The sequence below is a fragment of the Calidris pugnax genome, unplaced genomic scaffold (assembly GCF_001431845.1).
Source record: "Calidris pugnax isolate Ruff unplaced genomic scaffold, ASM143184v1 scaffold89, whole genome shotgun sequence".
In the NCBI taxonomy this organism is placed as follows: Eukaryota; Metazoa; Chordata; class Aves; order Charadriiformes; family Scolopacidae; genus Calidris; species Calidris pugnax.
This window is the reverse complement of record NW_015090865.1, coordinates 7401228-7428785: the sequence shown is the minus strand read 5'-3', so window position 1 is coordinate 7428785 and position 27558 is coordinate 7401228. Positions and strand designations below refer to the sequence as shown.

The following is a 27558-nucleotide window of genomic DNA, read 5'->3' as shown; positions in this document are numbered from 1 at the left end:
TGCTTTTTCTTTAACGAGGTTGCTTACTAATTCCTGAAGAAAATAATGAAACTGAAGAAAGAGTCAGTGCGTGTTCATCTAACGTCATTGAACTTCAAATCAGCAGGCCTGTGTATTTCATTTATTAAAAGTGACATCTCTGCTGATAGGTTCAAGGGCCTGGTGAATATTCATATCTAGATTTGTTTCTTGGCTGCTGACTAGAGCATGCTTTCTAGATCACTTGTAGTCATGGATACATGGAAATGACACTTTGGGGTTTGTTTTCTCAGCAGCAATGATTTCCTACACAATATTCCAAATATTATAATAAAGAATTGTCAGAGACTGTCCTCCTGGAGTGATTGCAGATCATGAGCTCTTGCACATGGCTTAATTGCCGAGAAAATGCTGTGGTTTAGAAGTGCTGGGTTTTCTCTTTGAGTGCTTCTTAGTGACCAAAGTTCAATTAATGGATTTGCTTGCATGTGAAAATATTGGTTCAGTGCTGTGTGTGCTAATATTTTGGATTTCAGAAAAAATATTTATGAACCAGACGTAGCTGGGTTGCACATTGCTCACGACAGTCTTTGTAATACAGGGGTGGCGGGAAAAGCCTCAGTAAAATGCTGCCCATGGCCACAGATTTTCTACTCCAGGGCCAGGTTTTGTCAGGTGGAGGGAGCAGCGACAGTTTGTGGCTCCTGCAGCATCTTGGATGAGCCGACCACGGGCTCCAGGCTTTACCTGCCTCCTTGCCAATGGCTTGTGACTTCTCAGCCCAAGAACCATCAAGTCCTACTAAAAGACCCAGGGGGCAGGGGTGCAGTAAAAAGATGACACAGCACCCATGTAGCTTTGGGAGGCCATCAGAAGGATGGGTCAGCACTGGTTTCCCCAAGTGGTCTTCCATGGGGTCTCTTGGAGCAACCTAGGGAGGAGACGATGCATCTGCCCTTCAGTGTTGCTTATGGAGTGGGGGGAGATATGTGGTAGGAGCTGGCCCAGACTCTGTTTTCAATTTCATTTGGCAAAGTTTTCTGAGTTCTCCTGCAGAAAATGTCCCACAAAAGTGACAATAACAATATTTTGGATATAAGCCTAGCACAAAAGGGTAATAGGAACTCCATGGGCATGTGTGGGCTTTTGATTCATCCTCAGAGATGACAGATGTGCATTTATTTAAGATCTGGGAGTGGGACTCGGAATATTTATAGTGAATACTTTGCTCCCACTCTTCCTGTGTGATTTTGGTCCCCACTGTCACACGGGTTCAGTGCTCTCTGACCATCTCATGCATCATTCCCGCTGCAAATCCCGAAGCCCCTGCCAAGCATTTCTTTGTGCAGCCTCCAGAGCTTTCTGGGAGGAAACGCTGAGGGTCCCTGTGCATGGTCAGGATCTCATGGTAGAAAACCAGGGTGCAGCTCATTCCCCGTCATCTCAGTGCTGTCCTGTGGAAAGCCCAGACACCGGAGTGAGGGGTTGTTGGATGTGGATGAGGAGTAGGGAGCCGGGCGCGCAGCCGGGGTGTGTGGGGCTGGTGTCCCCCCCTCTGCCGCCCTCCTGGTTTGTGTGTTGCTGTGAGACTCCTCCTGTGCTGACATGGGTCAAAGCTGGATTTTAACTCCTGCTAAACCACTTCTTTAGTAACCACATCCAACCTGAGTGCCAGCGACTTCAAGCAGGTAAAAAGACACTATTGAAACAAAACCAGCTGCTGCCCCGTATCTTCTCCAAGAGTGGGGACTTACAATAAAAGCTTGGCCAATGCTCTTTAGCTGTCTCCTTGTTGTCTTTTTAAATGTAAGATCTTTGCAGTAAAGCATTTACAAATTTAAATTCTTTTTTCTTTACCTTGTAGTGAACTTTGACCACTTCCAGATTCTCCGGGCGATTGGGAAGGGAAGCTTTGGCAAGGTAGGCTTGAGCGCTCGGTCTGGAGTTTGCTTGTGTGTCTTATCAGGTGCCTGCTGTTATGTCCTGATGGTTTATTGAAACAGTAGTGGTGCTGCAACAGGCTATTTTTGTGGTTAGATGATAGCCGCTGAATAAACACAGGAAAAACGTGTTCAGGAAAATACCTCGTTGCCACTTGGCATTGCTTTAATTCTTGGCATCTTGGTGAAACAGCTGTATTTTAAACTGCCAGCACAATTGTGACCGTTTCATGGCAAGTATTCATCATGTTTTCTCTTTCCTGAGGGGGTTTCTAGGTTGTGGGGGGGGCAGTAAGTCAGGGAAGTGTTGGAAGTTGTTCTGGGTGATTGACTGAGCTGGCACGATGCGGTCAAGAGGGTTCTCTGAAGCCCTGAGCTGTTTTCCCACTCAGAACTGAGTTATGCTGAAGAGTTTTTGTTGTTTATTTTTAACAAGTTTTTTTTTTTGCCAAGCATGTGGGAGAAGGTGGGAGGTGATGATCAAAAAGCTAGATAGCTCTGAAAATCAGTCACTGGTTGGTTTCCTAGTTTTATTCCTTTTTCATTCCCCTTTTCACTGACTCTCACCCAGGCCTTGTGTAGATAACTATTTGCTGTCACGGCATTTTACACCATTTCTTTGCACTGCAGGCACAGGGTTTGGTGTGTATGTGTGTGTGCATGGGCGTGTGTCCTTGCACACACATGAGGGTTCATTACATTTGTTCTGTTCTCTAGTTATTTTGTCACCTGCATTTTGCAGTAGTTGTGTCCCTCTGTTCAGCCAAGACGTCTGCATCCCCTGGAGTGCAGGAGCTGTAGGAGCCATGACCCTGGTGACAAGTTATGAAAATTGCTGGGTTTGGTTGTCGTCATCTTCTCGTGTGACGGCCACGTGGTGTGGGGCTTTGTGTTGGGGCAGGACAGGGAAACGGCCTTTGAAATTGTGCAAAATGTGTAATATGGAATTTGTGAAATAGCATAGACCAGTCCAGAGGACAGTCCTGGCTATCTTGGCTGGTTTCTCCCATCCTGCTCTGACCAAAAGCTCATAGTGTGAGGGCAGGAAAAGCTGAGTCTGGCCCAGGAGATGGGCTGTGCTGCCCTTTGCTTCCTCGCTCTGCCCGTTACAGCCCTAACGAGGCAGCGTCACGCCGGGTGATGGCTGAGCAGCCAGACCTGCTGCCTTCTGTGCTCAGAAACTTTGTTCAGATGCTCAGAAACTTTGCAAAAGCAGAAATTCCTCAGGGGATCTGAGACCTGTTTGCTCAGAAAAGCCCAAATTTACACCAATTACTGAAAATCTCTTTAAGTACTTAAAATGTATTGAGTAGCATCAGTCTTGAGAAGCGGTACAGAACTGCTCTCGGTGAGGTAGAGTCCAGCTCTGCTTAGTGTCAAGAGAGTGGACACAGTAAGTCACAGTGCTGCCATTAGCGCTGCTGGCTAACGAAGGTGTCGTTGCAGCCTCAGTTAGCTGACGAACACTGTGCTGTCTGTTACACCATCCTGGTGTGCTCGGGGCACAATCTACCCACGTGAATTCCCACCTGGCTTTGTTGTGAGTCCACATGGGATCAGGGTAATGGAGATGTGATACCAAGCAGCGTGCGAGTCAGGGAGAAGGTGGTTTTAAATAGTCGCCTGTATTTGCAGCCGTGTCTCTTGGGCAAGAAGAGGCGAAAGCTGGCAGCAGAGCTGTGTCAGCTGTCTGAGGTCATACTAGGTGATGGAGAATGATTAAATACAAGCTCAGGCCCTTCCTTAGGGCAGTGCTGTAAAGGTAGAGCAAAGAGCAGAGGAACGTCTCCCCGGATGCTTCTGGTAACAAAGAAAACTCTCAGGATCTTGTGACTCCTGCTCATTGTCACAGACCAAAACCCGACTCAAAACCTTACTAGCAAATAGCAGCTAACATTTTTCCCAGCTTGTATGAGAAGACTCATACTTCCAAATGTAAACTTTCCAGAGAAAAGAGGGTTTATTCTGTCAAGCAGCAGCACTTGGTGCTGGAAAATTAATTCTGCTCAGAACGTGAAAAGGAGAAAAAAATATTCTTGTCCCAGGGTAGGACCTTCTTGGCTTTGAAGAGAGCTGCTCCTGGGGGCTGCTTCCTTTTCTGTTTATGTTAAAGAAAGGTTAAGTCTAGCACATAGCAGTCTATCAGGCGTCAGAATTGTATATACACTTTCAACAAAATGCTGAAATGATTCATCTGTCATCTTTCTGGATAATTATGTCAATATGCTAAATTTCCTTTGATACTGAGAAAAGCTTTTTACATTTACAAAGTCATTTACAACTCACATTTAATTATAGAAAATGTAGAACTACCTACCTGAAAACCGTTATTTGAAATTTCTGAGTAATTTAGTTGCTTTGGTTGATTTAAGCCCTCTCGGCCCACATTCTGGAAGGTATTGAGGAGCCAGTGTCCTGTCCATCTCAAAATGGGGGTGTGGGCCCTCAGTGAGTGACCTGGGACATCGGTGCCACCGCGTGATGTTGAAGAGGGATCCCAGACAAGCCCCCGGGCATCTGGTGGCTGTGGCGTGCACGGCTGTGGATGGGGATTGGGCAGGAACCATGGCAGAGGATGGGGTGGGTGATGGCCATCATTGTCACAGCAGGGCTGGTGTGGAGCGTGGCGGCAGGTAGAGGGGTTGGCCTCCATGGCTGGCCGGTGGACCTTCCCTGCTCCCCGGGGAGGCTTCTCACCCACGCTTGCCAAAGAACATGCACTCGCAGGGTGGCTTGCTTTGCAAAAGTACCTTAACTTCATGATTTTGTTGCTTTAATAATTCACACAGCCTGAAGCCGGGTATAGAAAAGCTTTAATCCATTTTCTAAAGGTCATAAATGCCCAGCCAGGAGATACACCGTAAATAAAACTCCCTTATAAGTCTATTCTCAACTGAATCCCTCTTTGATATCAACACAAGCTTGATCCTTGGTCTTTTTTTTTCTGCCTTTATAAATGTTGGATTTTTCCCCAAAAAGAAAGGCTAGAAACATAATCCTTTGATCTTGAAATACCACGGGATGTTTTTTGCCCTTGTTTTTCCCTCTGCCTGTCCCGGCGCTGGCGTGAGGCCGAGGGTTTGTCAGGGCCGTGGGCAGGGTCTCCAGAGGCGCGTCCCTGCCGGCCATGGCCCTGTCACGCGTGGCACGCTGGTGACAGCCCCGGACCCCTGCTCCCGGGAGGCTGCAGAGGTGGAAATACATTGGCAGTGGCGTTTGCTGTGAGGGGACAGCCATGCGAGGGGTGTCCCTGGTCCCGGGGTGTCTGACCCCCCGCCTGCCCTGGCGGAGGGGAAGGCCTGGCTTGCTGCGCCATGCCGGTCTGGCACCCTCCTGCTTGGCCCCGGGGCCACACAGGCTGTTGTGTGGGACACGGCAGGTCCCCTCCAGGCAGGAGATGTGCAGTGGCAGGAGCAGTGGTGTGAAGGACAGCTTCACCATGGTGTGCGGCACAGGAATGGCTCCCCTGCCGGGGGGCATCTGCCCAAATCTCTCGTCTGGTGTGTTTTAGAGCATGGAGCACGCAGGGGGTTATCCTCCCTCTGATGCAACCTCCTAGGTACTATTTAGTGATTTATTTATTTTTTTCTTTCTTGAATGTTGCTGAGCTGTAAGTGTGTCATTGGTAAAAGCCATGGGAGAGAGAACGGCAAAGAATGAAAGGCTGAAGGGACGGTGTGGTCCAGCGCTCCCTCCCTGCCCAGCCTCGGCTGTAGGGGCAGCAGCAGTAAAACTATGGAGCAGAAGATGCTGCCAAATGCCCTGGGGTGATGAGTGAGCAGTGACTTCAGCTGGCAGGAGGCCTGGGGCATGATCCTGTGCGCCCCACCGGGGACCTGCTGGGGTTTCTGAAGGATCAGACTTCATAGGGCAGTGATTTATAGTAAAAGCTGCCCACTTCTGTTATTATTGTATACCCGGTGCCTTATTAACATTTGCATTAGAAGCTGCCTGGGGTTTATTTCAACCCCCGTCATTCCCCGTGGATGAATCACGCTGGTGTGGGACGGGAGGTGGGACGGATGATCCCACCAGCAGCCAGGAGGCTGAGGACAGGAAAGCGGTGTGGGAGAGCGGCGGGTGGAGGAACCCCCCTCCACACAAAGACCCGCTGGTGGCCCCTGGGCCACCCTTGCAGGTGCCGTGGTGGGCGGCATGGCCTCCCCTGGGGCTGGGTAGCTGCTGCACAACCAAGAATTAAATTTGTGCATGAGTCAATCTCCCACCTTTACCCACTACAAACTGACCCAGAGGGTGTTCTCATTGGGTCTGCTCCACCTCATGCTTATGGAGCTGTTGGGAAACTCCTTCCTCCTCGCCTGAAGTTTTGTCATTTTCTCTTGACAAGTCTTTTGCTATCAAAGTGCACCAAAACAGAGAGGATCTAGTGTCTTGTTGCCAGAACAAAGCTCATCTCTACTAACTCACGCATAGCAGCAAAGCCTGATTTGCTGTGATGAATTCATGAGTATTCCCTGGTGGCTAATAATATGGTTTAATTAATGATGGAGCCCTTCCCCCCCCCGTCTGGATCTCTCTCTTTTGTGTGTCTGGTTTTCACAAAGCTGAGAGGAACTTTTACATCTTTGAGATGTCCATCCATCTGTAAAATCTGGCTGAAACTGGCCAACAGTCCTAGAAGTGGGTAGGGGTGAGTGTGAAAAAAATAATCCCATAACCTCATTTTCTTAGGAAAGCAGACAGCAATGTTTAATTCATGAAGCCGTCAGCGGGCCTGGCAGACTGGATCCCTCTTGGCGTGAGCCTGCATTGTAGCACAGCACAGCTCCTCGAGTAACCGGGCCTTTTGAGAGGAGCGGGTCTGGGTGAGACACCACATCCTTGTCCCCTCTGTCCCTGCCGGGGCTGGCACCACCGGCAGTGGGGCAGGGGGTGCGTGGCCGTGGTGGCCAGAGCCTCCTGCCACCGCGGGGAGAGCTGGTCCCGGCTTCCCCGTAGGACACGGCGATGCAGAATGTCACAGCGCTGGGGGTGACGCCATGGGAAGTGCCAGGATCTCTGTGTGTCATATGTTGGCGGCGTGATAAACTGTCACTAGCGATTGTGGTGGTGGTAAGTGATGGCAAAGGGAAGGACACAGGGTGCTGAATGGTCCTGTCCCGTTTCCTGGTTCCCAACTCCCTTTCCTTCTTTAATGTTGTTGGCCCCAGGGATGTCACTGGTGCCTCTGGTATCCTCTCCCGAGCTGTTTGGTGGCTTTTTTTTCTCCTGTTTTTTCCTTCCCCTACTGCCTCTGAACTTAACAAAATGAAAAAAAAAAGAAACATGAAATATAAAATACTTTAAAGTTTTGTATAATTTTATATAAATTCTTTTTAAGTTTTAAAAAAGCTAGCATGAGGTGAAAAAAAGGATTCCTGTGTTTGTAAACACAACATCAAACCCAGCCTCTGTAGACTCGAGGTTGCCAGCCAGGCAGTGCGGTGAGGTGCAGTGATGGCCAGCAGGGTCCCTGGGACCGGTGGAGGTGGCCCTGGGCCACTGGCCACCCACACCCCTGTCCCACTGCGCCTGCTCACAGCCCATGGTGTCCCTCCCCAAAAACCTGTCTGTCCCCGAGCAATGCATCCATGCGGCGAGAGCTTCCCACGGCAACAGACGCTGTTCCCTGGCACAAACCAGCCTCTTTAATTGCGATGCAGTTAATGAGTCTGAAAGGCACGGGGTGGGCAGGGGGCACAGCGGTGTTGGGGCAGCCCCGCGACGTGGATGTCACCGGTGCCTTGTGCCAGAGGAGGTGTGTTGCTCTCTAATCGTACTGCCATGTGAAGAGTCCTCTTTTCAGTGGCTCTGCTCTGCAAAGCAGGGATCTGTGGGTCAGGTAGTTCCCAAAAATAGTAGAGGAGGTGGAGAGGGTGCTGTGTCTGAGCCAGCCCATTCTCCTGCAGGCCCCGCACCCTTTCTCGGAGCTTTCCCAGCCCTGAAGTCACCCAGTAACAGGCTCATATATTGCTTTCCTGCCGCAGTTTGCAGAAAGGTCGTTAGTGGGAGGAAGCCTAGACAGCACATCCATAATCCATCTTCCCCATGACATGTTTGTGTAAAGACTATGAAGTTCTTATTTGCTATAAGGAGTAAAATGATGCAGTGCCGTCACAGCGTAGGCAAAAGCAACAACTCCCAGGAGGGCACAGCTCAGTCCTGTGAGCTGGAGGCACGCAGCCAAGCTGTCTTGGGGCATTTTCTCTCTCCTCCACAAAGTCCCTGATCAGAGTTCCACAGTTGTCTCCAGCCGCCCACAATGAGAGTGGCAGGGAAGTCCCTATGGACAGGAATGCCCAGCGTGTTCTCATGTGCCCTTTTGAAAAAAAGGTGTTTTTCCAATTACTTGTGACTGTTGCAGATGTTTAGTTATTGTTGTTATTAGCACAAACCATCTCTCTGACACTTTAGGACCACAGACTGGACCCTCTAGGACATCTCTTTGCCATGTTCCATGCCTGGTTTTCTTGTACCATGTTACCTCTGCCTGGACTGGGTTGGACCAGTTGTTTTGACACAAAACAAATGTTTGCTCGTTTGTTGATCTCCCTCTGCCAGGCAAAACTGTGCTCTTACATTTAAGATTTTTCAATATTAAATTCTGACGTCAAAATGCGCACACGGCACCATCAACCCCCTCCCCACCCAAGCCCCAAGTGCAATCTCCTTTCTAGGCCTTTCGTTGAGGAGACCTTGTTATGGACTGACATCTGCTGTCTGTTGGGTGGCAGATGTCTCTGAATCAGACACTGACCGTTGTTCTCAGAAGGGCCAAACTAATGATGGGGTAAGGAGATGGAGAGCTGAAGGTCTTGGAGGGGATGTTGGACATGGGAGATCTCCAGGTTGTGTTGGAGTCTCATGGGGTCCCACAAGAAAACCGGTGGGAGAGGAGAGGGCAGAGCAGGGCTGGGTGGTGTGGCTATGGGGAAACCCCACCAAAATGCATTACTGAATTTCATAAACTATCATCCGTCTGTGAGGACAAAGAGCAGAATATTTTGGCACTTGCTGGGATTAATAATTGGATTGTTCTTGCAGCCTGACCCCTAAGAGGAACCCCAACCCCAGTTGAGGTGTCCTCGGCCATAAGCCCAGAGGTCGTGCAGCGCACGCCAGGCTGCTGGTCTCACGTGCCATGCATAAAAACCTCTTATTTTTAAAGTAAGAAAAATGTGCCCTGCTTTGCTAATGTTAATTATAAATTTTTCAGTGGCTTACATATGACCAGCATTTGGATCTTTTTTTTGTTCTGACAAGCCGTCATACAACACACCCCCACAAGCTGGTTAATTGAACCAAGAGCATGGGATGTTTCAGCATCAGATGCAGGATTTGGCAACAATAAAATGGAAGCTACATTGGACATCAGAGTCATCTACAGGCCCTGAGAAGCTGCAGCTTATGAGTTTGGGGTGTTCTGTGAATGCTCATGGTTGGACAATTCAATTGCAAACCACTTAATGTCATAAATGCTAAGGAACAATGTTCTCTGTTCTTAAGAAATTATGAATATATCAGCATGACGCAGCAAATATTCCCTAAGCTCTTTTGTAATAGTTTATTAAAGTATATACTGTCTGGGTTTACCCCGAGCATTACGGGGTGTACCCGTTCCATCACTCCATGCAGCACCACCATTCAGTGATGTCTGCAGAAAGAGACTTTCTCCTTTTCTGCACATGATGTATTTCTTCCTGTGGGTTGGACCAGCGTTCAAAGCAGTCTGGAGTTCACGACTTCCTATTGAAGCGTCTGTGCACTGCTTGAAACCAAATCCCAACCTCATGGTGTTTGTGCAGACAGAAATCCATAAAGCTGTCCCGGGCACAGCTGTGTTCTGGTTTCTCTGTGGTGAGGACAGGCGCTGCCCACAAGCCAGTAACAGGCAATTGAGAGTTCCTCTGTCTCAGCAATGAAGAAAAATTGGACTGTGAGAAATATAAACAGAAACTGGTGCAACTGGTGTACAATTAGCAATAGAAACTGCTGTCGTAATGATAGATTTGACACAATTGTGCTACAGAGGGACTTGCTGCCTGTGCTGCGCACCAGAAGTCAGCAGCAGCTCCCAGGCTAGACCTGCCGTGGGACGGAAACTTCTCATGGCCAGACTTCTGAGGAAGGGTCTTTCCTGTTGATGAGCATGATGTGCTTCTATTCCTCCCAATTTTCCTGCCTGCCTTTCTCCTTTGAGATTGCATCTTTTACGGGCAAGGTAGTGGTTTGCCTTGTTTCCCAAGTGAACTATGGTGATGGATTCTGGGGACAGGCAAAAAGAGGATGTGGAAAAAGTTGTTGTGGAATAGAACTTTTGAGGTGGAGCAGAAAGGTTGTGTGGAAGATAGGGTATTTCGTGTGACAATGTTCGGGAGACCATGGGGATACATTTCTTGTTACTTCTGCTGGGGCTGGAATCTCCTCCCTCCCATGGAGTTGTCCAGTGTCTGGCTGCCCCGAGCTGCTCACCAGCCAGCTGAGTCCACGGACACCTCTGGGTTGGGTTTATGCACCATTTCTATTTCATCTCTATTTATGTGTCATTTCTATTTTTGCATGGCTTCAGGGTTTGGTGTTCTTCTGTTTTAACCTCTGAACACCTTGTCCTGTGTTCTGTGCCTTTGGTCCCTGTCCCCACGCTGGCGTGCACGTCCCAGGTGATAGCTCAGTGGTGATGCAGTCAGGTGCAGTGGTTCAGCTTGTGTGAATCCCTCGTGTCCAAGCGGGTGACCAAGTCCTGTGTGGGCATGGTGCTGCTGTTGGTTCAGCTGGATGGTGGTGTGAACACCCATCACATCTGAGGCCCCCAGAAAACAGCCGGAATTGTCAGAGTGCAGCATATTGTATATTTTCATGAGTGTTTTCATTCTCTAGCTGGAAATAGCTTCCTGAAAATTGACCTGCATTATATAGAGTATCTATTTCATCAGGAACCATTTAAGGAAACCAGGAATGCGTATTTGTTGCACAAAGGGTGACATTTTGCCAGTAACAAATGGTGAAGAGCTGCTGCTCCCTCCAGTTTGTCAGAGGCTTGATGTTTGTCTGGCTGCTCTCTGACAATTAATTAATTCAGCTGAGAGCAGTACAAATGTTTGCACAGACCCAGAAAGGCTGGTTGGGCTGCGGGGGATGCGCTGGCTGGGTCCCTCTCACGGAGCACCCAGTGCTGAGTTAATGGTTGGACCTGATGATCCTAAAGGTCTCTTCCAACGAAAACCACCCTGTGATTCTGTGTGAACGTGCCTTGTTTGGGAGCGGAGCAGGGCACGTGTTGCCCCGCGTCCCGCAGACCCCACTGCTCTGCCACCAGTTGTGTCCCTGCTTCTCGTTTCATTCTCTGCCCAAGACTGATGGATTTGGGGTGGAAGAGACAGAAATGACTAATTCTCGTGCATCAGCTGTTTCTGCCATTTAGATACCTGCTCTTTTTTTTTGTTTCTCTTGCTACATCTTTCTGCTAAATAACTGCTTTTGGCACTTGGGGAAACAAGGAAGCGAAGCACTGGCAGAGGGAAAGGTCAAACTGCTCAGCCTGTCATGAGCAAAGAGCGTCTGAGAAAATGGCCATGAAATAAAGAACAAGTGCTGTGAGCAGCATAAGTAAGAGGATGTGATTTTTGGTGCATTTGAGTCCCTGAATGCTGCTTCCCTCCATCTGACTCCCCGTCAATAACAACAATTGCAAATATGCTTTTCTAATCTTTTATACTTTTTTATTCTTACTGACCAGTCACAGTTGTGATAAATTATATTTTTTCTGCATGATCAGGAATTTTATCTCATTCGGGAAAACACTTTGCACTGTAAACACATGAGATCTTTTTAAAGAAAGAAAAGAAAGGAAAGGAACAGTATTTATTAAAGAGAAGTCTTTTGTGTCTCTGCTTTTCACTCTCACCTCCCATTTAGTTACTATTTATGTACAAAATCCATCAAGAATCCTTCTGTTAATGTTGTTCACTCACAGAGTTGCAGAAAGATTATTTTGCTATATTATTACTTTTGATCTAAAAAATATTTTTAAAAGTAAGTGCTAAAAAATCTTCTAAGTAAAGGGCACCGCAGTATAAAATATCTATCTGTTGGTGTTCAGCAAATGGTGCGGTTAAACCGGACCATACTGGAGATTAAATGACAACCAGCCCGTTCTTCCCGGCTGCCGTTTAGGAAGCACACAGGAGCTTTGTTCGGCCGACGCTCATCTCCTACGGAATAGTGCCCCCCGTGTGCCCCGTGCCGAGGTCCCTGCCTCCCCCCGCACCCCCGGGCTCTCGGCTCAGCTCTGCCGTATTTCCTCGGCAGGGAAATATGTTCAGATGCAAACCCAAAGGAGAACACTTGTGTAACATGGGAAAACTAGATTTTAGCCCCTGTGATTATCTTTTGCCTTATCAGTGGGAGTAGATCCACAGGGTTGTTCCTGGGCAGGGTACTCCGATTGAGACCTTTCTCGGCAGCAGCTCCTCTTCTGGGTGATGCTCCCAGGCTCGAGGCAGGACTTAAGGCACGGTCAGGCACCTCTGCTGGGTGGGAGCGATGAGCTCAGGTATTGATGTGCCCCTTCCCCGTGCCCTGTGCCATTAATCCAGCGAGCAGAGTTTGCCACGGAATCGATCTGCTTGCCGTTGGGCTGGCAGGGCTGGGTTGGGTTGGGTGGCTGCTGGCTCCTCTGGGCGGCCAGGCTGAAGTCATAGCAGTGACTCAGCTCGCTAAGTGCTGCCTGATGATCATGGAGACATCCGTGATGATGGGCCGCTCGAGGGATGGTGAGTAACTCAGCAGCATTAATGAGTACAAGCATGAAAGCTCCTTAGATGCCTAATGGGGGAGCCGCAGGAGGAAGATCCTCTTCTCTGCTGTCAAATGCTTGGAGCATATTTCTTCATTCTGGTGATATGATATAATTAAGTACTGTTGGGGAGGTTTGATAGAAAGGCTTATGAACTAGTGCGGTGGCTCCTTGGGAACAGGCTGGAGGCAACCCCTTGTCTGCTGGTGACCCATCTGCTTGGCTGAGCTGGTGGGGTGGCCACAGCAACGGAGGAAGGAGACCAGCCAGGAGGAGTGGGAGGTTTGTCCATGTCCATGTGCCCACACTCAGCTTCTGTACCCTGCCATGGGAAAGGCAACTCCATCTCCCTGGCCCCTACAGCTGTCTCTTCCAGGAGACATGGCTCTCTCCAGCCATCCGTGACAGAAATCAGTCGTTAGAAGAATTGCAAGACGTTCCTCGTGAAGAAGGGACCTGGCATATTTTGTGTACTGAGATCCTACATGTGCAGAGGTAGATGCTGGAGCTGCCTGACATTTACTTTCTTGCTTTTTCTAAAGGAGGGGTCAACGATGGTCACAGTGAAATTCATCAGTAGTTAATAGAGTTGTGCTAGGTATGCTGAGATGGTCTTAACCACAAATGATCATTAATCCTCTCACTTCCCAGATGATGTTTTCTCATTGAGGCATTTGCTGTTTGTATACTTTCACAGTTCCTTACTATGGTCTCTGTTGGTGGCCATCCAAACACTTTGTGTTAAGTGTTGGGCGTGTAGGACAAAGGGAAAATCAAGCTATGTTCAGTCAACTCCTGCAAGGTCTAGGTTTGAACTGTTCTTTTTCCCCAGGGAGAGATACTAGGGATTTTAATGCAATATTGAAAAGCAAATCTGAAGAGATGGGACTTGAATGTAGCCAAACTTCCATCCAGCCAAGTTACTGACTTAAGCCTGGAGAGGGGAGCTGCGGTTGATGGAGGAATTAGTGCTGTGGCCACAGGCACAGTATGTGCACAGAGGTATTTGCTGTCAAGTAACAATTGTTTAGAGTTATTCTAATTTCTGAATGCCCGTTGGCAGACCCAACAGCTGATAGTAAAGCTGGGAGGATTTCGTTGCTCTGGCATATTAGCTGTTTTTAGTGAACTGGAGTGAGCGTTGCTCACCTCTGTGCTGGGAGCCATTCAAAATTTGCTGGGATCTTGGGTCTGAGTGTCTGTGGTGTGATGTGCAATACCTTGGGCCTGGTGCTGCAAAGCAAGGTCTCTCAGCATAGAGGACCCTCACTAGAGGAGATGCCCACCAAGACACATCCCTTCATAGCAATTTGGTGCTAAACACATCAGAGCAACAAAGCTGATGAAAAATTAAGCATTTGGATGCTAGTGGCATTAATTCCTCCTGACGGTTTTGCCCTGTGAAACACGAGTATCCCCTTCGTTCTCAGTTGAGAAGTTATACCTGTATTTATTTACTTCAGCGCAGAATGGAAACTTTGGTGCCTGGGAGGCACATTGTGGCAGCAGCACAGAAAGGAGGACATTGGGCCGTGTCGCTCTTGAGGCCATTGCCCGGCAGCGCCGTTTAAAGATGAGCGATGAGGTTTTTTTGAAATAGCACAGTGATTGTTCTTGCCTTGGGATCAGGAAAAGCTTCAACATTAATTTGCATTCAGAGATTAAATAAAGCCCTCCATTCTTCATTGGAAATAATTAGATTTCGCTCTGTTCCCAAGTTTTATCAAATATGTAACGAAAAAAATCTTTTCATCTGCTTCTTTGACCAGCGTATAAACCATCACAGAATCTAATCATGGCTGTATGAAAGATGACTCCAAATACAAGATTTAACTCAAAATATTTGTCAACCATAGGAAGATGTATTTTCCACCTTTTATTCAGAAAAGGCTTGTTAACTGTAGTTGAATACAGGGGTCCAGATCCTCATCTAAGTCCATGGAGTGCTACTGAACTGGGGTACATGGTGGATCCAGGTTTGGATCCGTCCAAGAGGTAGAAAGGGTTGTGGCGTCTTCAGGGATTTCTGCAGGTTGGTCTGATTTTTTTATCGTTCTGCTTGAAATAATATTAAAGCCAGAAAAGCCCAGCAGAGACATGAGCATGTGATTAAAGCTACACAAAAATCTAGATGCCGAACAGCCTTTCCGTAGGAAGCGTGACAGCTCCAGAACACATCTCCCTGCTTGTCCTCCTCCCCGTGCCCAGCAGAGCCGTCTGTGCGGTGGGAGACACCCTTCCCCTCCGCTTCGAGACCTCCCGAGTGAGGGTCTGCCACAAATGTGTCCCGAAGGTCAGCAAACCCAGGCCAGGCCACATCAGAGACATGTGCCCAAGGCTATGACCAAAGAATGCTCCAAAATCCCTATGTTTTTGTTTTAAAATTTAGTAAAGGTACCAGATTTTGAGATATCTGATAGTCCATAATTTCTATTAATTGATGAAACCCTTAGCTCGTGTGCAAGAGGGGAGAGGGTGGAGAAAGAGGACAAACAAAAATAAAGAAAAATGCTCCTTTTCCTTTTTTGTTTCTTAGGTCTGTACACTGTCACTGCTCTAGTTTTTCCTTGTTAATGTCTCTCATGAGGTGAAAGAGTCTACCCATTTTTTGGAGCTGGAAGTCAAATAATCACCCACATCCAAAACTCGGTTATGGAAACATCTGCTTAATGTCTGCTGAGATGTTATTTTCTCGGCATGACATTAAAAGGAAGTGGTTAATCTGAACCACCTAAAATTGCTTTAAATCATAGGATTCGGAGCATGTAGATAACATTCTGCATCCCCGTCTCATGAACTCCTGCGGGAAAATTGGAAAATATTCCCTCATAGATGCCAACTGGAGGAACTGGGCTCCCCGAAGTGCCAGTAAGGAGAGCTTTTTCTGCCATGGTTTCAGTGTGCTGGTTGTGTGCCATTGATGTCAACAGCAAGGCAGGAGTAAGGTTCATTCTGAAAAAAATAATATGTGGAAGCTTCGTTTGGGATGTGTTTTGGTCACGCTTCCAGCTGTACCTATACGGTGTGTTTTACTTCCCTGGTACACAGAGGGCTGGCCACCTTAGCAGGTGATATAAATCCATACGGGTCTGTTGGACTTCAAGGGCTGCAGGTTTGCAGGAGATGAGAACATGACCACGCTCTCCAGACTACAAAGCTGAAGCTGCTGGTAAGCTGAGGTGCAGCCTCAGACAGCAGGCTTTATTTTAGGTCAGAAGGGGTTCTCGTCTCTAGCATAGGGAACTGAGAAAGGGATCTTTAATGGAAGTGTTGACAAGACCTGGAAACACTAACAGGCTTGCTAGGAATAAAAGTTTTATCAGCTGCTGTTACAACGTGGCTGTACCAAGCAGCAGTGCTGAATTAAAGAGGTTTTAATGATTTATGGTGTTCTCACAAACCAGTCTTTCATCGATCTTGTGATAGAGCATAACTTTTCAGCAGGGAAAATATGAAGTTGTAAGACTCCATGAAAAATATTTAAAGGAGTGAAATGTGGGGAGGTGTTTGGAATAGAGAACAAAATCATCTCTTAAAACAGGAGGGCAGACTTGTTGAGCACATAACCTCAGCGTGGCTCCTGAGGATCACAGTCATCTTCCATTCACTGCAACTTTACACCTAGTAATTGCTTTATACCTGGGTAGATCGGTTCTGGTTTTGACCTTTGAGTCTGAAGGGTGACTGTGTTGTTAAAATACTTGCTGTTATTCTTAGAGATGTGGCCGAAAACGTTAATTGCAGAAAAGCTGCTACAGTATGTGAAGGGCAGGTGGCAAGAAGATGGGGCCAGACTCTTCTCAGTGGTGCCCAGTGACAGGACAAGGGGCAACAGGCCCAAACTGGAACACGGGAAATTCCATCTCAACACGAGGAACGACTTCTTTGCTGTGAGGGTGGCAGAGCCCTGGGACAGGCTGCCCAGAGAGGGTGTGGGGTCTCCTTCTCTGGAGACATTCAAACCCCCCGGACACGTTCCTGTGCAACTGCTCTGGGTGGACCTTCTATGGTAGGGGGTTGGACTGGGTGGCCTCCAGAGGTCCCTGCCAGGCTGTGGTCCTGTGATTCTGTGGTTTTGTGTACCTGTTTGTTCCCTGTGCCCCCGTCTGCGAGTGCCAGCATCTCACCTGGACTGGTTGTGGAAGGAGGCAGGAGAAGCGACGTGGGCGTTACACCAGGAGTGTCTGTCGCTGTGGGGACCACAGCAGTGCAGGGGAGCACCCCAACACAGGGACGCTCTGCCGCGCGGGCTGGCCCCGAGCAGTGCCCATGGCCCGACCCAGTCCCAAGGCAGGGCCAAAAGCTGGAGGAGAAGTGGGAAGGTGGAGGAGCGCTGCTGTCACGGCCAGCAGCCGTTGGTGCCACCGAGCCTGGTTCGTCAACACGGCATAATAGGGAGGATTGCTGCGCAGATTGGCGCTGGGACCGCAGCTGCAGATGTCCCATTCTTTCAATTGGGTCTTTGTGTGCTGGAGATAATGGTTGGGAAAAACACTGCCAGAGACACTGCTGTCAAAACTGTTCCCAGAACAAAGTTTGGGATAAATAAGATGCATAATCAAGCAATGAAGGTTTTTGATCGTTTTAAAGTATGTTTTTATTCAGGATCAGACAGTATTATAGTAACGTGTCCCTGCTGAGTGTGGGGTGAGCGTCACGGGGAAGTTGTGTGTGACTGCAGTCCTGCTCCCTGGGTTGTCTCTGGGGTGGGGGTACCTGAGGGCTTCAGCCCCAGCCCTTTCCCCTTAAGTCTCCTGATTTTATTGCCCTGTGTAGCCGGTAATTATCAGTTTACTTTTAGTTCATGATTCATCTTGTCTGAAGCATGCAGCTTTGTGCTGCCCACAGCTGCATGTCCAGCCGTCCGTCCATCCATCTGTCCTTCTGCATCTGCTGGTTTCTGGGTGTTGGGAGAGGAGAACGTCTGCAGAGCCCAGCAGCGCTGTCAGATGGACCCAGCTGCCGGGTCATTGCTGCTGTCGGAGTCAATGTGACTGTGGCCTTTTTAAGAATGCTTTTGATTAGATAAATCTGATTTGATAAATGTGAGGTGATTTTTGGTGGAGGTTGTCAGCGGTTCACATCTGATACTACCCATAACTCATGTGCTTTTGTGGCTTTGTAGGAGGTGCTGTTTTCCGTGGGTTGTTATGAGGCGGTAGCTGGGAGCCAGCACCGCAATTAGAGGGATTAAAGGAGCTTTTGACCAAGGGTGCTGCAGAGGATGGCCTTGGTCCTGGGCTCCTTCCTGGTTGGACACAAATGTCATGGACAGGCCCGTGGAAAGGAGGTAGATACTTCCAGCAGAGCTTCATCCAGCTGCTCACCATGGTTTGTGTGCTTAATGAATTAATGATATTTTAATTACATCACTGCAAATATACCTAGGAGGCAGGTTTAAGCTTTGCTATCTTTGCTATGTCTAAAAAAAAAAAACACGTAATTGATTAGCTGGTTTTATCCATTATGTGTTTATGACAAGTATAGAACAAGTTAGTATTATCTTTTTAATTACAAGAGCTACACAGATGTTAATTACCAGGCAAAGATAGTATTTCAATTGCCATCGGTGCCATCCTCATGCAAAGTGGATATGGAGAGTGCGGGAAGTGACGGGAACCGATGCTGGCTCCCGTGCAGCCGTGGTGCCGCGGCCGTGCTCCTCCTGCGCAGGCACACACATGCCTACTCTACGAAATCATTATCCTAAACATGCCTTTCATTAGTTGATTACGCTACATGTTATTTCACAGTTTTTGCTACCATCTACTTGGCAGATTTACTGTCCAAGGCTGGTTTCTTTGGCCTTATTGATACTCCCCTACGCTCTGGGTTGCTGTGTGGAAGGCGGTGTTGCGGTCTGTTTCTCTTCCCCTAGATAACGCTCTGCCAACAAGGATCTCTTGACAGACCAAGGGCATTTCTGGGGATTAATTGGATACAATTTATTAGACTCTACTATCACTAAGACTCCTTTGTTAGCACAGATACACTAACAAGAATATATCAATAAGCTGAAGCAAAACTTAGCTCATTTCCCACATCTCCCTGTTTCTGCTGTAACATTTGGTGAAAAACTGCATTCAGTTCTCCAAAAAAGCTTGAGCTATTTATACATCATGGTAAGTGCTTCCTTATTGCTTCTGGCCCTTCAGAAGGAAGAACTTAGCTCTTACTGCTACCGAGGCTGCAAAGCTCCCATTTCCTCAACATCCCTCCCGAGGCCACTGCCGTGCTGTCCCCTGTCGGGAGGCTCCTTTCCCCGGGTGGTCCCAAAGCCTCTTGATGTTTTTGGGTGCCACAGACAATTGTATGTTTATGTTTCACATTTCAAGTTTTAACCTTGCAAGTAAAATGGCAGCTATGTAGATATTGGGGAAAATGGAGGGATTTGGCCCCGGCAGCCCAAGAGGGGAGAATGAGCCCTGTGGGTGGTCCAGCCAGGGTCCAGCCTGCATCTCGGTGGCACCCGGCAGTGAGACATCGTGCAGGTGGCCCCGGCGGGCGTGGGGACCGATGGGTCTCCTTGAGCTTGTGCAGCAGAAGCGCTGCAGGCTGGACCGGGTTCTGCCTCTCCAGGGCCACCAGTGCAGGAGGTGCCTGGTGTTGGAGGTGAGGGATATTTCCTTTGCCTGGGTAAAGCTTCAGGCCAGGTTCTGGTCATGCTTTTGCTCATGATAATTCCTCATGACTTCATCAGGGCTGGCTTATTTTTGAGAGCAGAACACTGCTGCTCTGGCTGATTAATGGTTGGAGAGCACTGCTGGGATCAAATCAGCTCTGCCAGAGGGATCGATGCATCATTCCAGACTCACAGCCGTTTCCAGAATGACCACTTAAAACTGCAGTGCTTTTCATCTCTGAAAAATGAGAAATACGGAGACTTTTTTAACCGTTTCAATATCTAACTGGAGTTTTGTAGGTTTTCCATGTGGGCACTTCAGACATAAATACCCAAGGGAAGTCAGCAGAAGCTGGAGGAGAAATCAATATATGTGAGCAAGGTGCAACCACTCCAAGTCAGCATTTTTATGAGCTAGAGCAGGGTTCAGCTGTGTTTCACTCTCCTGTAGGATGAAGGTGTTTGATATTGGTGTGTGGTGCTTGCTGATGCTGAGCCTTGACACTACTCTAAAAACAAAATAAGTGAAATCCAGCTTTATACCCTGGAGCTCGCTGATGGCTCTCAGCCGAAGTCAATAAAGTATCTGAGCATGTAGGGATTACTGTGCATTTGTCTCCTCTCTCAAAGGCAGGAGCCACTGAGAGGTTCGAGAAGAAAACTTACTGCTCACGGTTCGGAAGCCAAAGGAAGGTCTCGTGACCCGAGCTGTGGGTATCTGCGTCCAACACATCCTGCAGAGGAGGGGGTCGTGGGTGCCTTGATTTAAGATGACATGTGCATTTGCAGAAGGGAAAAATAATCTTTGTGCAGCTGAGATCAGGCAGTCTCCAGTATTTATCAGCTTCGCAGATCCTGCCCAGAATGCAAACTACTTGCTTTTGTTTGAGCCCCAGCAAATTGGGCTGCCCCTTTATAATTAGTTTGAGATAAGTCAGGACATGCTATTAAATGATTAGATGACCTTTCATCTGAGCAGGGATTTCAGCCCGTTTGATTCCTTCAGAATCAGCAGGAAAAAAGTTACTGGATTTCTAAAGGAGAAAAGGCAAAGCTGCCTGAGAGAGAGAGCAAGCTGGACTGAAAAATGTACAGAGCAGCAAAAATTCAGACATTTGGAGAAAGTATCCCAAATTAACAAGAACAAAAAAGCCTTCCAAAAAGGACACACTGTCTGAGTCCCCTGGACACCAGAAAACACCCAAATTCCAGCTCTCTATTTCCGTGCCAACTTACACCATGGTTGGGTGGGAAACAAAAGTGACTCCTGCAAGCGAGAGCTCAGTGAGTGATGCAGGGGAATAAGAAGGCAAATAGTTCCTGGCAGGTGATGGACTTTGTTTCTGCTTTTGGTGCTTAATCCACAGTGTGATGGAGAGTGCTTTGATCCTACAGAATAAGGTTTATCTCAGGGTTTTATCCTTGGTCAGGTTTGTGTGAGAGTATAAATGGTGCGTGTGCTTCCTACCCAAAGAGCAGGGTTCATCCCTGCACAGCCACGGTGTGGGTGGGAGTAGAAGACAAACTGGTCAAAGTCTAAGTCCCTCAGTTACGTTCCACTTATTGAGTCCCAGTATTACTTTTGTTTGTTTTGGTTTCTGAACATTAAATTGTGGTCTGAAATTTGAAATTCTTAATGTTTTCCCTGGGTCAGTTGGAAGCAGGTGAAAACAGTGATGACCAAGCTGCCTCAGGAGAGTGGCTCAGAGCCCTGCCAGCTCTTCCAGCTCCAGAGCTGCTGCTGGGTCCTTCTTCTCAAACTAAAGCTGGTCCCTTTGTCCCCCTGCTTTGGTTTTCAGACGCTATGGGAAAATCAGGTGAGCTTTGGGTGCTGTGCTGTGTTTCCATGCAGAGTCTTTGCCTGGTGGGAGCGTTGCCAGAGCTTGGCACGGCACAGAGGAGTCCTCCAGGTGCCCGGAGAAGCAATGCAGCTCTCTGCCCCACGGGATGCCCGGCTCCTGCCGGGGGCTTCCTCCTGGCTTCCCATCCCTGGGCTTTCCAGCTCTTCTCACCCCTATTTCTCATCGGGACAGTTCAAAGGGAGAGATTTAGTGTCCGCTTAGTGGAGGGTGAGATGCTCTGGCAATGGGGATGCAGCGGAGGAGGCTGGGGACATTCTCCAGGCAGTGCTGTGTGACACAGGGGTGGCAGGAGCAGTGTGACACGTCTGCCCTCGGGAGAGGCAGCGGCAGGAATCTCCTGGGTGCTGCATGGAAGTTAAGTGCAGTCAGGCTAACTGCTGAGTGCTTTTGTGATAAAAACAAACTGCACAGAGCGGAGAGGCAGCCCTGAGCACGTCTGCTCATGTGCTGCAGTTTTTAATAACTCCTACCTTAAAGAAAGGTCTTTCAAAGCCAAGAGTCAGTTTCCGCGCCTGTTAGTTTTTTAATACCCCCGAGGTCGATGGTCCTCGTTACTCCCTTCTAAATTAATGAGGTAGCTGGGGCTGTTGAGTGAAGACCGAGCTTGTCCCAGATTCAGATGAGAAGAGGCTGCCAGCGATGGTGACAATACAGGCGTTGCCATTGTCTGGGGCCCCATAAAGTGAGATCGAGCCCGGAGATGTTAAATGCGCATCCCATGTCCTGAATCACAAATGGAAGCTCCAAACCCTTTATGCCTTTAATGCAATAAAAGCAAAGGCAGCTGTATACAAACCATTTGGCAGCAGCTGAATGTTCAGGGTATCTGGGACTCTATTAAATCTTTTATGTGCCATGTCTTGAGCAATATCCTACCAGCTGATGCCTGCCTTCTGCTTCGCAAATCTGGCAGCGTCACATACAATTTTTTCTAATGGCTGTATTTAACCACTGAAAATTCCCTTTGTGCGGCGAGGGACCGCATTATGCAGAATGAGGACAAAGTAGTCTCTTCTTTTTGCTTTCTTGCATTGCTTCGCGTTGTAGATCTGCTTGAAAATGGACTGAGATTCATTTAAAAAACCACTCTGACTTGTTACTGAGTAGATGTTTACTCCATCCCCAGGAACGGATGCATGGATGGAGAAGCACAAAAAGGAAAAGGTTGGGGCACTGATGCAGCAGGTACCACGAGGACCTCATGCCCTGGGCCACCTCCTGCTCCTCCCAGGGGCCACCCCAGCACGTGGCGAGCCTTGGCGGGCAGAGGGACATCTCCATCGGTGCCCACGCTGGGGCTCTGTGCCAGAAAACAGGGAACAAGAATTTCCAGGGTGCCTGAAACTGGCACTGCTTTGTATGTAGGTGATGCTGTTTCATTTCAGAAAACTATTTATTATGACTACAGAGTACAAGAAGTTTTCATCATTTTCTCATTTATTATACTAAGTTTCCATTTTCCCTGCGGAGAAACAGAAGCAAATGACATAAATATAAAATGCAATGCCTGTTAAGATATTGCAAGTCACAACCTAAAAAAAAATAAATATATAGACATAAATGAGCTTCTAGCCATAATGTGGAATAAACTGACATCAGGAAGGAATGTTGTTCAGTGCCTGGATGGCTGTTTTCCAAAGGTTTGTTTTTAGAGAAGTTACATGACCATGTTTTAAAGGGATATCGTTAGGTCTTTTCTGCTGAAAGAATTTATGAAATATGAAGTTGTTTTTGCCGGTGGGTGTTGGGCTTGCCATTGCCACTGCAGGTGGAGGATGGGCAGCCAGCAGTGGGGGGGTCACTGGGGGGCTGAGCGGGGGTCTGGGGACCTTGAGCCCCCTCTGCCATGTCTGACCCGCTCCCGCTCCCCCATGTGTGGCTCTGCCATCGGTGCCACCCTCTGGGCACGGTCCAAGGGCCACCTGGAGAAAATTGCTCTGGTCAAGCTGCCCCAGCAGTGAGCGAGCCTTTAACGTCAGGTCTGAGCTGTGCCTGGAGTTATTTCAATACATAATTTTCCGTCCTTACCATAATTGCAGTGACGATGGCAGAATTATCCCCGTAATTTCAGTGCACATCACTAATTGGGATGTTTTTATCAGGCTAACGATAACCAACTATTATTTTGTCACCTTCTTGCTGTAATGTGTCCTTGATGACACTATACTGTGCGCCATTAGCACTTGCAAAATGGTTATTAATGGCACCATTTTAGAAGTGCGGGAGGGTTCGGTGGCTCCCGTCTGTTTTCTGCCATCCATGGAACTCCCTGTCCTTGCTCCTCCTGCGTAAGTGTGACCCCCTCTCCGAGGAGCTGCGTGAAGCCACCCCCAGGTCACCCTCCCTGCGCCGCGCCGGAGGAAGGCTGCATGACCAAAATGCCAAATTACTGATTTTTCAAAGAAAATACATCCAGCGCATTCTAATCGTAGGCAAGTCTGATAATTAACAGAGGATAAATGTAATTATACCAGATGTAGAGATTTCATTAGTTCATTTTAAAATAGTTACCTTGATAACTAATTATCTCTTTTAAATATAGTTACCTTGGTAATTAAGGTGCCGTTGGTGTCAGAGGCGGCACACTGGTGCTGGCTGGGGATGCTGTGCCAGCCCGGTGGCTGTGCCCGTCGGGGGAGCGGGTGCCGTGGCCGGGGATGGGTTCCCTGCCGGTGCCCGGGGCTGCGGGCGCTGGGAGCTGTGAGTGGTGCTGGGACACTGAGGTTTCGCCTGGGGACCCCCATGGCCTCCTGATGGCCCAGCTGGGAGAAGGGGCTGTGGGGTGGGGAGCAGACCAGGCAGGGACCAGCCAGCGACAGGAACGGGCCAGTGGCCACCAGCTTGGTCCACAGCATGGCCTGTGCCGGGGAAGGACCTGTCTCCATTGGCCATAGCATGGTCCTGCAGGAGGGTGGGAGCCTGGGCTGGGAGCACTGGAGGGGCTCGGGGGGTCTGGGTCTTGCAAGGATGGAGTGCTGCTGTGCTCCCAGGGGCATGCTCTTTGCGGTTGCTTTTAACAAATGTACATTTTAGTCACTTTCTGCTAAAAGAAATCAGAGTATTTTGGCCTTTCTGAGCACAGCTATGCACGCGATAGGTTCAACCCGGTCTTCTGGAGGTTGTGAGCAGGATGGAGTCCAGGCTGGAGAGAAGCCCCATGGTTGCCTGAATCCGGTCTCCGTGGGGGGTGAGCGAGCAGAACGCCCTCTCCCACAGCTCCCAGACACCGCTCCCGGCGGGAGGGAAAGCTCTCCCCGCAGCCGGGCGTCATGTCCTGGGGGAACCTCTTGTGTGGGTGCACAGTGACAGGCACCCTGTGGGGGGGTGCAGCGCCCAGGGACACTGTGCCGTGGGCAGGGAGGCTTGGGAGGGAGATCCCAGGAGATCTCTGAGATCCCAAGTCACAGCCCAGGGATCAGGACGTGGGATGGAAGTGCTGAGTGGTTTGGGTCTCAGCCCAGTAAAGCGGCGAACGAGGATATGGAACATTTCACTGAATCTCTTTGTCCCTTCCCTTGGGCGGTACTTTAGGTGTGTATTGTGCAGAAGAGGGACACCGAGAAGATGTATGCCATGAAATACATGAACAAACAGCAGTGCATTGAAAGAGATGAGGTTCGCAACGTGTTCAGGGAGCTGGAAATCCTGCAGGAGATCGAGCACGTGTTCCTGGTGAACCTCTGGTGAGTGTCCTCTCCCCTCTGCCTGCCCCCAGGTCCTCGCAGAGCCCCGTCCTCTGGAGTCAGGGACATCTGTGGGAGCATCCTAGTGAGCTGCTACGATCCATGTCCCTGATAATGTGAAAGTGGTCAGGAGACAGAGCACAGACGATACCTGAACCTTACAGCATCAAACATTTTAAAACACCTTAGCCTCTCGTTTTCCATCAAAACCTGTATGTGCGTGTTGGGTGTTTTTCACAGTCTCCTTGCAAATACACTATCAGGTCCCTCCTGAGGGACCCCCGGCCAATTTAACCATGAAGTATTTTAGTTCCATGGGTGCTGGGGGGCAGGTTGAGTCAGGTGTCTTGAGGCAGTCACTGGTAGAGAAATAGTCCATCCATGTGTGTGGAGGCACTGAAATCCGTGACAGTCTGTGGTGAATCGGATACTGTTTGGGGCCAATTTTTCTAGCAAACAACAGCTTGAAAAATCAAAGAAACTAGAATTTTTAGAGATGATGATTAATAACTTTTATTAATAGAAAAATGATTCAAAGTGTATAATGTTTTACACAGTATTTGGTCCCTCGGTACTGCGTATAATTTTTTACTCTATCTAAACAGGATATGTTTCAAAAGCATTACCAACTACAGCTATTTGTTAAATTTCAGCCTGATTTGAGGAGATTTTTTTAAAAATTAGACACTAAAACATTACTCAGTAACTTGGCAGTGCTGAGGTAATGGTTGGACTTGATGATCTTAAAGGTCTTTTCTAACATAAGTGATTCTAGGATTCTATGAAATACTTTTTTTTCCAACAAGTAATGAAATTCATAGGAAGTGTTGCTCTCTTAGCAAATTTTTCCCTTTCAGCTGGTACTTTTAGAATAAGCCTACATTTTAGATGAGAGCAGAAGTGTGTGATTCATAAGTATTATACAATCCCACATACTCTTTCCTCAGAAATGCTGTCGCCAAATATAACAATTGAGCGTTGTTTTGGAGTGTAATCCTCACTGCTATCCATCTCCTGTGGGATCCACCCCAGATTTAGAGAGGCGTTTTACTCCATAGTAAATATAAATCTCTTTTTCTGGTTTTTATGGTTAAATTAGCACTTGTGTTTTCCAACTCTTTTTTCAGGATCGGCGGAGGTATTTTAAGTATAGGTTTGTCAGAGTGTTCTCAGTTGAAAATGTGAAGTTTCTCTGGAGGGACGGGCAAGGAAGCCCCGAGCTCTGCCTGGGCTCTGCAGGAGGTGGCAGTGGCGGCGTGAGAGGGGGTTAATGAGGATAATTACTCCTTCAGAGGACGTGTGGCTTAGGGTAGCAATGGGTTAAAAAGCAAGACGGCATCTTGAGCTGTGCTTGCTTCATTAGAGAGGTGTAAGCAGTGAAGTGGGCAGCTGCTGGTAGTGGTGTTGGCGGTTTTCACAGGAATCACAGAATCATGGAATCACAGAATGGTTTGGGTTGGAAGGGACCTTAGAGCCCATCCAGTGCCACCCCCTGCCCTGGGCAGGGACATCTCCCACCAGACCAGGTTGCTCCAAGCCCCGTCCAGCCTGGCCTTGGAGCTGTGTAATTTGGAGCGGGAAGAAGCCTGGCCTGTGCCTCCCCTGCTCGCTCACGCAGTGCCGACCCGCAGGTACTCCTTCCAGGACGAGGAGGACATGTTCATGGTGGTGGACTTGCTTCTCGGTGGCGACCTGCGCTATCATCTGCAGCAGAATGTCCAGTTTACGGAAGAAACAGTCAAACTCTACATCTGTGAGATGGCGCTGGCTCTGGACTACCTGCGAAGCCAGCACATCATCCACAGGTAACGGCGCTGGGGACCTGCTGGTCGAGGGAGCCCCACGTGTCCCTGGGGGCTGACAGCCTCCCCCAGGATGGGTTTCCAAACAGTGGAGGGCTTCACAGAAATAGGCCTGGTCTTGTGTTGTAAATTTTACGTGGAAATGGGCCTGAATAAGTCTGATGCTCCCAGTTTTTTCCCAGTTACCCAGGAAAAGCATATATCTAGTCCATCATAAAGGGACATGTCTCACGCTGGGGTGTTTTTGTTTTATACCATTCTAACTTTTGGTAGATAAAAAAGTTGCAGGTTGCATCCTTGATCTGCCTGAGATTTCATTTTGCTGTAACCTTGCTTCTTTACAGAGATGTGAAGCCAGACAACATCCTCCTCGATGAGCAAGGTAGGACCTCCCTGCCTTGCTTTGCCTGCCTCCTTCATCCGAGGGACAGAGTGTTGAATACTGTGGGTCTTTTTATCTGGAAAAGGTGTGGAAAGGGCACTGCTCCTTCCATAGGCTGGTGTTTGGTCGGATGTACCTGTGCATTGTAATGCCAGGGAAGATCCACCACGGGCAGCCGCTCTCCTGGTTGCCCCCATCTCGCTTTGCCCCCATGCTGCCTTCTCCCTCCCTGGTGCCCCCATGCCCCCAGATCCCGACCTGCCCGTGCTACACCATCCAAAAGCAGGATCTTGTGGAAAGGAATGTGTTCTGACTCTGCACTGACAATGTTCTGCACTGCCATTAATTCCTTCTTAAAATGTGTCTTTCTTTAAGGTCATGCACATTTAACAGATTTTAATATTGCAACAATAATTAGGGATGGTGAAAGAGCAACTGCATTAGCTGGAACAAAGCCATACATGGGTAAGAAATAAGAGCTGCTCCTTACGTC

The 27558-nt window shown here is 48.5% G+C and overlaps 1 protein-coding gene across 1 annotated transcript in view; it reads left to right on the top strand.

Annotated features, from left to right (window-relative positions):
• Positions 1 to 1749: 1749 nt before the first annotated feature.
• STK32C (serine/threonine kinase 32C) overlaps positions 1750 to 27558 on the top strand; it is a 34118-nt gene continuing 8309 nt past the window's right edge. The window contains 5 exon segments of the mRNA XM_014945307.1: positions 1750 to 1899; positions 24730 to 24881; positions 26513 to 26686; positions 27028 to 27065; positions 27441 to 27530. Coding sequence (XP_014800793.1) covers positions 1750 to 1899; positions 24730 to 24881; positions 26513 to 26686; positions 27028 to 27065; positions 27441 to 27530 — 604 coding nt within the window.